Raw genomic sequence first — 12,788 nt, 5'->3', positions numbered from 1 at the left:
AGGGGTACAATATCTAGAATAATTAAGATATAGGGTACATAGAATATAATGAATTGTACTCCAGGGGTACATTGGAGTACAGACACAAGTACATCTAGAATAATTAAGATATAGGGTATATAGAATATAATGAATTGTACTCCAGGGGTACATTGGAGTACAGACACAAGAATATCTAGAATAATTAAGATATAGGGTACATAGAATATAATGAATTGTACTCCAGGGGTACATTGGAGTACAGATACAAGAACATCTAGAGTAATTAAGATAAAGTGTATATAGAATATAATAAATTGTACTCCAGGGGTACATTGGAGTACAGATACAAGTACATCTAGAATAATAAAGATAAAGTGTATATAGAATATAATGAATTGTACTCCAGGGGTACATTGAAGTACAGACACAAGTACATCTAGAATAATTAAGATATGGTGAATATAGAATATAATGAATTGTACTCCAGGGGTACATTGAAGTGCAGACACAAGTACATCTAGAATAATTAAGATATAGTGTATATAGAATATAATGAATTGTACTCCAGGGGTACATTCGGGTCATTGGAGTACAGACACAAGTACATCTAGAATATTTCAGATATACTGTATATAGATAAGTTATTTTATTAGGTTTGGATTTATTACGAGTTACATATATTTTTTAAAGTTTAAAAAGTATCTTCAGTCGGGTTTTAATTTTACTTTTCTACTTAAAAGGAATATGGCCAAAATTTCAAGTGACCCTCCATTTAAGGAGCGGTGCTTTCTACCAGTGCTAAGGATTGGATCCGGATTCGTTGGATCCGCAACATTTTGGCTTCCTGGATCAGTAAATCTTAGATATTTTTTCATGACCTTGATCCGGATCCATTTCCGGAGTTGTATCCTGATTTTTCTTTTTCCAGTGTGGATCCAGGATCCGGATCCACATCAAAATCAAATGGATCCTATACACTGCTATTTTCCATCTTGAAATGTGTTAATTAAGCCATATATCGGAAGGATACACTCGCAAGTCACTTTAAAGGATTCCCACAATTATTAAGAAACAATTTTCAGTTAAAATAAGGATATCAAACACATCCTTGATCGGACAAAGGTTCAAAGTATATGGTTGGTGATCGGACATACAAAGGTTCAAAGTATATGGTTGGTAATCGGACATACAAAGGTTCAAAGTTCAATTTATACATGACCCAGATTTCTACTATTTTAAACAAAATTGATTTTTATTTATTTCAGGGTTTGGTTAGGTTAGAACAATTTCTAGGCCGAGCGCTGTGGCTATGAGAGGCTATGGGGTCGAGCGCTGAGACTCTCGAATTTGATTATTTTCGTCAAGTTTAGTAAACTTCTGAATTATTTCAGGGTTAAGTTAGGTTAATATAATTTCTTGGCCGAGAGCTGTGGCTAGGACAGGCTACGGGGCCTAGCGCCACGTCTAGAAAACGCTAGGGGGCTGAGCGCAGCGGCCTCATGGCTCCAAATATGCTCTAAAATGCTGTGTACAAAAATGATAACGGGGGGGGAGGGTGTCCAAAAAAAATATACTAGGAACTTCGTCTTTGTTTCTGATAACTAGCAAGGAAGATTTGATGTAAATCATGGATTACTTTTATAGCCTTTTGATAATTAAATGTTGTATTTCTTTTTAATTTTAATAATAAAAAATTGATCTTTAAAAGACTGGTACTTAATTACAAAATTCAAGTGAGAGCATGTTCTTGGCAACACAATTCCATGTCTAGAAACTTCCCAAATTGTAAATTTACCTAAAGCTAATCGGCTGCATTTCCTTCCTTCATTAGTTCCTCCTGTTAACCTTATATCTAAACATGTCTCAGCTCTTTCATTAAATAGGCTTTCAGCAACAGAATTGAAGTATTTATATCGTTCACCATTATTTATCATGATAACAATCTGAAAACGGATTTCAAAATATTAAGATCGAATTTTACTTTTATAATTTAAAAAACTTATTCAGTGCAACGAAAAACAGTATAAATGCGTTCTATTCGAGTTTCAATTGAAAAAAAAGTTAATAACAACATTTATGTTCGATTTAAGAAATGTGAATAATCACTTAATGAATTTAAAATTTGCTTTAATTATTTCAGAATATTTAAAACTTTATCACTGTCGATCTTTCACTCACGTTCCTCAAATAAGCAGCAAACAGAAGAAAAGACTTCTAACACAACACACAAAATCAAGAACCCAAAATAATATTTGTACACTTCTCTAGCCTTTTATTAATAATCCCCCGAAGCAGGTACATAGCTGTCGCCATTTGTCAAAACACTATTTTGCCATTCGGCCTTTCGCTGTATTTATTTGTCAAATTTAAGAATCACAGGGATACTGAATTTAATGATTTCATGTTTTTTACCTTTAGTCAAGAAAATTTTATATTTTCTCAGTTTTCGCTAAGGTTTCCGAAAAGAGTCTAAAAAGTCGGCATAAAGTAATGTCTGCTACTTTGTTCCTATGGTTGAACGTGCGGTTGCCGCGCTCTATTGATTTTTTTATATTCGAGTCCATATACAAACATTTCATTATTCATAAAGCCTCTCAGAACTCTAGACTCGAATGGACACCGCCCTATTCTAATAAGGAATTTATTTTAAATTCTCAATTGGAAACAAAGTTGTAATTTAAAGAATAAAAGGAAGAGCACAAATAAAACAATTGAAAGACATGAAACATGTAGAAAATAATGAGGATAAAGGAAAAGCATCAGAGGAGTGGAAAAGAATGAGAAGAGTAGAGAACGGATGAGCTGAGGTGGATTAATTAAGGATGAGGAGAAGTGTAGATTAAGGATGAGAATTGAGTGGAGAAGGATGAGAGGAGTGGAGAAAGATGAGAATGGTGCAAAGTAGGATGACACGAGTGGAGAAGGATAAGTTAAATTAAATATAGAGAACTATGGTCAAGCAGAAATGCCTGAGTGGGAAGACCAAGCTTCCAAACATCAATGCTATAAAAAAATGAAAACAACTGTCAGTGGAAAAGTATCTTTTGAAAACGAAACTTTCTGGAGAGAACATACAGAAACACCCATAAAACAAGGACATTTTCTCTGCCTGGCAATGCTTGAAAAATCTGACATGATCTGGAAATCTTACATGTTCAATCTGAAGAAAGGTACACTGAAATTCCTACTCAACTCCTGTTTGGACACCCTGCCAACACAAACTAACCTTCTACAATGGGGAAAATCTGCATCAGATCTCTGTAAACTATGTCTACAGGCAGGCGCTGAATTGCAAGGTAGAAGACAAGAAACTACAAACCATATTTTGAATGGCTGCAAGGTTGCACTACACCAAAAAAGATATACTTGGAGGCACAACAATCTTATTAAATATATAACTGGATTAATTGATATTGACCGATTTCTGATGTATGCCGACATCCCGTCCCATACCCTTCCAGGGGGAGGTACTGTTCCCCCCCACCTCCTTGTGACCGCAGAGAAACCAGATCTAGTAATTATCGATAGAATGGAGGAAAAGATGGATATTTTTGAGCTTACTGTCCCATTGGAAACAAATATCAAAAATGCCAACGCTCAAAAGATGAACAAGTATGAACATTTTATTACAGATATAACAACTAGGGATGTGTCTGTTCATCCTTTTGAAATCGGCTCAAGAGGATATATCTCACCATCAAATAAGGCGATTCTAAAGAAACTGCATAAGTTCTGCAAACCCAGTGTTAGTTTCAAAGCAATGTGTGAAAATCTATCAAGCCTTGCTGTACTGTCATCATACCACATTTTTAGAAAACGAAAAACACTAGACTGGGACCAAGAAACCCCTTTTCTGAAAACCACCTCTGAATAGCTAAACTATACTCATGCTAAAAGTCTTGTATTGCACCTTTTTTGGCAAACCCTGTCAATTTTAAAATGCGATATCCAGAGAAAAGAGTATTAGTTTGTAAACTTTTATATTGTTTAATGTAATTTTGCTTTAGACAAATATAAATGATAAATATACTTGTATTTGAAGTTTAGGTGCAGAGAGATGAATCTGGAAAGTTGCTCCCACCAGATCCTGTGCAATGAGCAATAAAATGACACTTGTGCAAAACGTGCAAATTTTCTGCACATACATTGTTGATTAATACGAGGAATTGATTCATGGCCACTAACTTAAATTTTCTCATCACTAAAACTTTGCAACCTGATGGTGTAAGATAAGATGATATTTTAAACTTAGATCATTTGATCCAACAGAATTCTTAGTTTGAAATATGTAAGGTCTACAACATAGGATTGCAAAGATATAGGGCCGGGGGTCAAGTGATTAAATCAAATAATCTTTAACAATTTCTAGATGATTTAGAACACATTCCTGATTTAAAATGCGTTCCCAACTTAGAACGTGTTCTTGATAATAAGAACGGATTAACGGTTTTAACCGTTCTTTTCAAGCAATTCCCTTTCTGTTCTTTTTCTAATCGTTTCAATATTTTTAAGAATGCGTTCTAAGCGTTCGTTTTTTTTCGGAACGATGGGATTGTTCTTGATCGTTCCACCAGGAAAGCGCCCAGCCCTAGGCATGTCCGATTTACGACTGTACCCTTTAAACATTTATCTGAGAAGCAATGAATCTCTCCTATTGCATAAATCCGTAAATCACTTTTAAAGAGAATTTCGCAATTAATTTAAAATAATCAAGTTTAAAATAAAAAAGAGAGATAACCCAATCATTTTTGCTGAGACAAAGATTTAAAGGATAAAGTTGTGAATCAGAAAACCCACTGTATAAATTGAGGCTCACTTGAAATGACTTCTACAATCCCTGATTATTTTTAACTTTGGTCCCATTGAACATTAAATATCCTTGACTCAGTACAAATAATTATAATTTTAAAGGAATTGATTTTTTAATCTTTAGGTCGAGAATACCTCAGATATTCCAAAATTTAAGTTAAATAAACATTCCAATTTTCTAATCACTTTACTCTTGCAACCTCTATTTAGACTTTACGACTGTAGGCTCGCACAATATCAAAGTTTAAAATTTCAAAGGTCTACGATATTTGGTCGAAAAGATGTAGAGATTAGAAAATTATAATTTGAGGCGCGTTATCAGTTCAATCAATAAATGATTTAATAGGTTTGTGAAACTATTTGCTTTGCAGCAACATCAAATACACTTAATCCTTGATTTTATGTCGTCTTCTTTTTTCAGAGTTATTTGGTTCTCACTGCAATTTTGATACCTCTAATTATTCCAATAGTAACTCAAAAACTGTTTAAGAGCAAATCTGAACAGAAAATGTAAAATACTATAAATAATTCAATTTATAAAAAAATTTCCGAAATAAAAAATCGAAATATATGATTTAAAAAATCCACCAATTTAAATAGAAAAATCATCAACATTTGTTTGAGTTGATTTCAAAATGGCAGCTTGAAAAGCAACATTTACAGGAACTGTAAATGTAATTCCGGACATTTGTGAATTACATTTTTTTAAAGTTTTTTTTTGAAACCTTGTCTCTTGTTTTTTTTTCTTTTCTTTTATAAAACTTCAGTATTTAATATGACATTTATTAATTTCTTTAATTTGGTTGAATTCTTTATATATTATTGTACGTATGTTGGCCTAACGGCTGAACCGAATTGCCTGATTCATTTTAGAAACTCATGGGTACATTAATAGGGGTAACATATAAGCTTAAACAATCGAATTTTTTATTCCACGGGCAACGCCGGGCACATCAGCTAGCTATTATATAAAATGTTTTAATAACAGTTAAATTTCTGATAGTGCAGTTTAACAATAATCGCTTGGGGTAGAACCAAATTCTAAAATACTCTCATATTTTCCATGTTTGGGTATTTGAGACAAATCTCTTGCTGGTGCCAGTCCAATCTCTCTCCCCAGCCTTCTTGGAAAATCTTGTGTTAAATTCTTCCCTTTGGTTGACCAGCCCCCAGCATCTATCCTCTCCTGGATCCGTTGGTTTCTCCGTCCTCCTCTAATCTGCAGACCACCCTGAGCAACTTCGTCCCGGGGTGTAGTTCTAGGCTTCTCAAACCTTGGTCCATCTCTAATCCGATCTGATAATGAATCCAAGGATTCAATAAAGGCAGGGCCCTGTGCTACCTTGTACCCCGAGGGAGGACTATTTTCTCTGATTCCGTCGAATTCATCTACGGGGTTAGTAAAGTAATCAATATCTCTTCTGATTTTTTCACTAGGATTAATATTTGTAGTTCCGTTTCTTCTTAGGTCCTCAGTGTTAACATCAGTCCTAAATAAGACGTTTAGATACAGTTTGAAGGTTTAGTTCAGGGTTACCAACAAAACATGAGACTTTTATGACGACCTTAGACACTTTAAAGACAAGGTTGGGAGAACAGATGATCAATGAAGAGGAGAAGGATGGGAGAACGGATGATCAATGAAGAGGAGAAGGATGGGAGAAAGGCATGATCAATGAAGAGGAGAAGGATGGGAGAACGGATGATCAATGAAGAGGAGAAGGATTGGAGAAAGGAAGAGCAATGAAGAGGAGAAAGATGTGAGAAAGGATGAGAAATGAAGAGGAGAAGGATGGGAAAAAGGAATATTAATGAAGAAAAGAAGGTTGGAAGAAAGGAAAAGCAATAAACAGGAGAAGGATGAGCGAAAGGATGATCAATGAACAGAACAAGATTTTGATAAAGTACGATTAATGAATAGGGAAAGAATGGGAGAAAGGATGATAAATGAAGAGAACAAGATATGGAGAAAGTACGATCAATAAATAGGAGAAGGATAGGAGAAAGGATGATCAATGAAGAGGAGAAGGATGGGAGAAAGGATGATTAATGAACAGAAGAAGGATGGGAGAAAGGACAAGCAATAAACAAGAAAAGGATAGGATTTAGGTTTAGCAATAAACAAGAAAAGATTTAGGAGAAAGGAAGAGCAACAAAATGGAGAAGGAAGGGAGAAAATACGAGTAATACACAGGAGAAGGATGGAAGAAAATATAATCAATAAACATTAAACAGGAGAAAGAAGGGGGGAGGGGGAGAATGAATAGTAAACAGGAGAAGAATGGGAAAAGGATAAGCAATAAGCAGGAGAAGGTTGAAAGGGAGGATAAGCAATAAACATGAGAAGGTTGAGAGGGAGGATAAGCAATAAAAAGGAGAAGGTTGAGAGGGAGGATGAGCAATAAACAAGAAAAGGTTAGGAGAAAGGAATAACAATAAAGAGGAGAAAGATGGGAGAAATTATAATCAATAAACAGGAGAAAGCAGGGGTGGGGGGATAATGCATAATACACAGGAGAAATGATGAGCAATAAACATGAGAAGGTTGGTAAAAAGAATGATCGATGAAAAGAAGAAGGTTGGGAGAAAGGATGATCAATGAATAAGAGAAGGTTGGGAGAAAGCAATAAACATAATAAAGAATTATCAATGAAGAGAATTGAAAGTCCGATTACCTATTCGTATTACTCCTTCTGGTGAGTAATACAAGCCCTGCTCCCACTATTAAGCATAGCCCCAGCAGGGTTGAAACCACAACTATTATTATCACTGTGGTGGGACTACTCTCCATAGGGCAGCTGACTTCACTAAAATAAATATAGATAGTTAATTCTGTAATATCATGTATCCTGATTCAGAACCCAGAGTTGCCCAGCGTACTCATAGTTACTCCCGCCGTTTACCCGCGCTTGGTCGTAAATTACGGTTTTAGCTATTTTACTTTTTAATTGAACCACTCAACTTAGAATCTTAAAATCAATAACAATTCCATGGTTCTCCCGAGTTTCCAAACTAAATTTTTAGGCAAATGGACCCAGGGGTTCCTGAGTTATGATCGGACATCCAAACAAATAGAGATTTCTATTTCATGTATCCAGCATGTCCTGTATCGTGTATAATGTAATCCTGTATCCTTTATCCAGTAATCAGTATCCTGTATCCTGTATCCTGTATTCTGTATCCTGTATCTTTTATACTATGCATCATTTTAGACTTGTCTCATCTCTGCAACCAAATTTTGTTTACAAAAGTCAAAGTTTGAAAATTCAAAGTTTGTACACCATGATGTTGCGAAGTTTGTACACCATGATGTTGCTAAGTTTGTACACCATGATGTTGCTAAGTTTGTACACCATGATGTTGCTAAGTTTGTACACCATGATGTTGCTAAGTTGTACACCATGATGTTGCTAAGTTTGTACACCATGATGTTGCTAAGTTTGTACACCATGATGTTGCTAAGTTTGTACACCATGATGTTGCTAAGTCATAAACCAATAAACTGTGAAATAGGAAGACGATATTTAAGCAATCTTTTGATGCGGTGGTGTATTTTTCGACCTACACATATCCGCCATACTCCACTTCTGACCTACGCCAAATCCGCTATACTACACATCCGACCTACTAGCACGTGGTATTACAGCTGTTATATGGACTTGTGGCCGCAGCGCCCGGGCCCCTAGCCTGTCCTAGCCGCAGTGCTCGGCCCAGAAATTGTCTTAACCTAACCTAACCCTCAAATAATACTAAAAGAAACAGCTGGTGTAGGTCCGATATTGCAGTAGGTCGGAAAGTTAGTAGGTCAGAAGTTCAGTAGGGGGGATGTTGCGTATAGACGATGTAACATTACCGTTCTTACCTTTGATGCTGTTGAAAAGCCATTAGTTTAACCCAATAGCTTGGAAATCAACTTATTAAGTGAAATGTGCGTGTGTCTACTGCACAAATCCTGTTTATCATGTTTATTGGACTATGAATGAAATCATAAATTGAGTCGTCTTCATATAAGTATTGTGGGGCACCTGAGATCAACGGTCCACTGATGATCTTGACAGACTGTACTTCCTTTCAAGGTGTTTCCACAATATTTTTGACAGCTAACCCCTCCATCATAATTCTAAACAAATTGAATAATTCTTTAAAATTTAAGATGTATATTTTTTAATGTTTCATTTGTACATTACATTTTATTTTACTGTAATGCATATGTGAATATCTATTTTTATATTTATGTTTATATTTATAGACCTGTATCGAGAGCTAAATAAATATTTAAAGGAATTGAGTGTTTGCCACAAACTCTAATTTTCTAATTCTTTTATCGTTGCAACCCAGTTTCTTAGACCTTAGATAATACTATAAATTCTGTTAAATCAAATAATCTAAGTTTTAAATATCAAAGCATTGTAAGGTTGTAAAGATATAGGAAAAGAGAAAATTTGAGGCAACAACTCAGTTCTTTTGTTTAAAGGAATTGAGTTTTTGCCTCAAACTCTGATTTTCTCATCCCTATAACTTTACAACCTAATGTCGTATACCCTTGATATTTCAAACTATGAATCATATTAGACCACATAATCTAAGTTTGAAATATCCAAAGTTATTACGGTTAAGGATAAATGCTTGATTCCTCAAGTAAAGTAAACCCTGCTGGGTATAACAAGCACGGGATATCGAACAGGAATCAAATTAACCCTAGGTCTGAATAATTAAGATGGAGATCAATGCTTGATCCTTAGATTCCGGTCCACGATTAGGCCTGTCGATCTTTGTGTTTCATGTTTATTTTTATAACTGAAGTACTAACAGTCGTCTTTATTTTCTACAGTTGCATGGGTCCTACTGTGCAGTGTGCAGTGTAACAAATTTGTTCATATTTTTAAATTTCCATTCTCTAAAACCGTCATAATCCATTTTAAAAAGCAATTATTGAAACCTTTGAAAAGAAAATCTCTAGGATCAATCCATCATGTGAAATTTATTGATCTTTTTAAATCCTCAATATATTCAAGTGTGGTTTCTCTATACACAAGAGTGACTTGCGCATTTGTATTGTTCTGCAGGAAGACATATTTTAAATATCAGAAATAAACACTTTTAAATCTAGAAAAACGACAACATCTTCCACATTATTGATCAGATAAAGTTTCGAGGGTACCGTTGTGAATCGGCCATTGCCAACTTTGCATACCGTGACATTTGAAATTACGCTTTCAATCCTTTATGAGTCCGTTTATCACGCACCTCTGACCCTTCAGTAAAAGTAAATTCAACCTGAAGTCTGACCGCGTCAACCTTGTTGCACCGGCTAGTCCTATTGAGTGTCTTCTTTATTTACCCAATGTCTGGGCGATGCAGTACATTCTGGGGCCGGAAAGGTTGACCCGGCTCGGAAATTCAAATGTACTACGGCTGCCCGTGCAGTATTGTACTTACATATATAGAAGGAAACAAAAAAATGAAGAAATCAGTATTTATAGCGTAAAATAAAAATAAAAATGCGTAGAGAAACTACTATTAAAAATAATAAGTTTTTCAAATTATCAACATTGATATTTTTACTTCATTATACTTCATTAGACAACGGTTTTAAGGGTAGTCTTAAATCGTGTATCGTCATATTTCTTGGAAGTTGATTTGAACCACATTATTTTTGCTACGAAAGAAGAAATTGCTACAGAAGAGATCTTCTTAAAGGTTGCCATATCTCGAGATATTTATCATCAGAACGTTTCATGAAATAATTCATTATCTTCCCTAAGCCCATGAATTATAAATTTAACAATCTTTTTTAAGTTATTGCTTAATTTTTAATAAAAATGGTCAAAAAACTAAAAAGACATGTTTTTAGGACACCCTTTTGTATTGTAAATGAGAATTTAATCAAGACTTTTGGGTTAAGGTTAGATTGAGAATTATAGGTACAAAACTGTAATTACGTTTTTAAACATTTTATTAAATGAAAATAATCTGCGAAACGTTTATAAAAATATTTCCCAAAAAAGTGTTTGCTTTTAATGTTTACAGAGTTTTAGATATATAATGATATCTCAGACNGCCCCCTTGCTCCAAGCTACCTCATAAGAAGAATAGAGTTTATTATTGTAGCATTAAACTTATCTTAAAGATAACAAATTTAGCATTATTCATATTATTCATTATCTATTTTGTTAAAAATCAAGCTTGTTATCATATTAATTTCTATTTTAAATATTTTATATAAAAGTAAGTGATTAAAGTTTGTCCGCGCATTTTATTTTTAACGTCATGTAATTACTATATGATTATGAATGTAATGAAAAATGTTGACGTAGAGTAGATTTCGAAAAATGGCTTTCTTTAAATCTATATTTTTTTCAGTAATTTATTTGACAATCCAAGCCGTTTTCTTTGTTTAAAATCCGCGAAAGTATTTGCATGAAAGAGTAAAGAATTTTTATGATCATTTTAACAAATTGGTTGTATTATCTAATTATCTAACTTTCTCTTTGCTACTTTAATGCATAACGTTTTTTTGTTATATTTATAAAAGCCACTGGAGTAACAGCATGTCATATATTAATAACAGGTGGGGATATATACCTTTAGAGAGGTGGATGGGTAGGAACATGTCATATTAATACCAGGTGGTGGGGATATTCCTTTAGTGAGCTGGATGGGTAGGAACATGTAATATTAATACCAGGTGGTGGGGATGTACCTTTAGAGAGGTGGATGGGTAGGAGCATGTCATATTAATACCAGGTGGGGATATACCTTAAGTGAGCTGGATGGGTTGGAGCATGTCATATTAATACCAGGTGGTGGGGATATACCGTTAATGAGCTGGATGGGTTGGAGCATGTCATGTTGATACCAGGTGGTGGGGATATACTTTTAGAGAGGTGGATGGGTAGGAGCATGTCATATTAATACCAGGTGGTGGGGATATACCTTTAGTGAGCTGGATGGGTAGGAGCATGTCATATTAATACCAGGTGGGGATATACCGTTAGAGAGGTGGATGGGTTGGAGCATGTCATATTAATACCAGGTGGTGGGGATATACCTTTAGAGAGCTGGATGGGTAGGGGCATGTCATATTAATACCAGGTGGTGGGGATATACCGTTAGAGAGGTGGATGGGTTGGAGCATGTCATATTAATACCAGGTGGTGGGGATATACCTTTAGAGAGCTGGATGGGTAGGAGCATATCATATTAATACCAGGTGGGGATATACCTTAAGTGAGCTGGATGGGTTGGAGCATGTCATATTAATACCAAGTGGTGGGGATATACCTTTAGAGAGCTGGATGGGTAGGAGCATATCATATTAATACCAGGTGGGGATATACCTTAAGTGAGCTGGATGGGTTGGAGCATGTCATATTAATACCAAGTGGTGGGGATATACCTTTAGAGAGCTGGATGGGTAGGAGCATGTCATATTAATACCAGGTGGTGGGGATATACCTTTAGAGAGGTGGATGGGTAGGGGCATGTCATATTAATACCAGGTGGTGGGGATATACAATCACATGTTGGATCAACTCCATCCCAACTTCCGTTCATACATCGTCTACAAAAAAAGGTATGTTAAGATTCTCGTATTGTTCATGATATCATTACAAACTCTGATTAATTTGATGTACCGGACTGACTTTTAAGTAGAACAGGGCAACTTGCACAGTATGCATGCAGACTGTAGACGGCAAACCGGTACGGTACACAAATGAAATTATCTTCTAATCACGAGATTATTGTGATTTACTCATTCGAATCTTTTGCCTTTTCTAAACAAACAAGCATAATTAGAAGCTTAGGCATGTGTGTAAAAAGTGATGTTGATGTTTTGTTTTAAATTTGACTGTGACGTACTACGTCTGCTAGGAACTGGTTTTATAAAAACAATAACAAAGATTGTAAACCAACAGTAAAACTGATGTAGTGCATGGGGTGGACTCCCCCTAAAGTGTTAACCATTTCAACACAATGTTAGACATAAAAAGCAA

General features: G+C 35.1%; 1 protein-coding gene across 3 annotated transcripts in view; it reads right to left on the bottom strand.

The window, feature by feature from the left end:
* Positions 1-5,701: 5,701 nt before the first annotated feature.
* Positions 5,702-12,788, bottom strand: part of LOC111705420 (uncharacterized) — an 11,836-nt gene continuing 4,749 nt past the window's right edge. For all 3 annotated transcript variants that reach the window (XM_023477963.1, XM_023477964.1, XM_023477965.1), the window contains exons 8-11: positions 12,250-12,355; positions 8,817-8,911; positions 7,467-7,598; positions 5,702-6,281 (exon numbers count right to left, since the gene is read on the bottom strand). In XM_023477963.1, the coding sequence (XP_023333731.1) occupies positions 5,801-6,281; positions 7,467-7,598; positions 8,817-8,911; positions 12,250-12,355 (814 nt within the window). In that variant the 3' untranslated portion in view covers positions 5,702-5,800. The remainder of the gene's footprint in view (positions 6,282-7,466; positions 7,599-8,816; positions 8,912-12,249; positions 12,356-12,788) is intronic.

The sequence above is a fragment of the Eurytemora carolleeae genome, unplaced genomic scaffold (genome assembly GCF_000591075.1).
Source record: "Eurytemora carolleeae unplaced genomic scaffold, Eaff_2.0 scaffold665, whole genome shotgun sequence".
Lineage (NCBI taxonomy): Eukaryota > Metazoa > Arthropoda > Copepoda > Calanoida > Temoridae > Eurytemora > Eurytemora carolleeae.
This window is presented reverse-complemented; position numbering and strand designations above follow the sequence as displayed.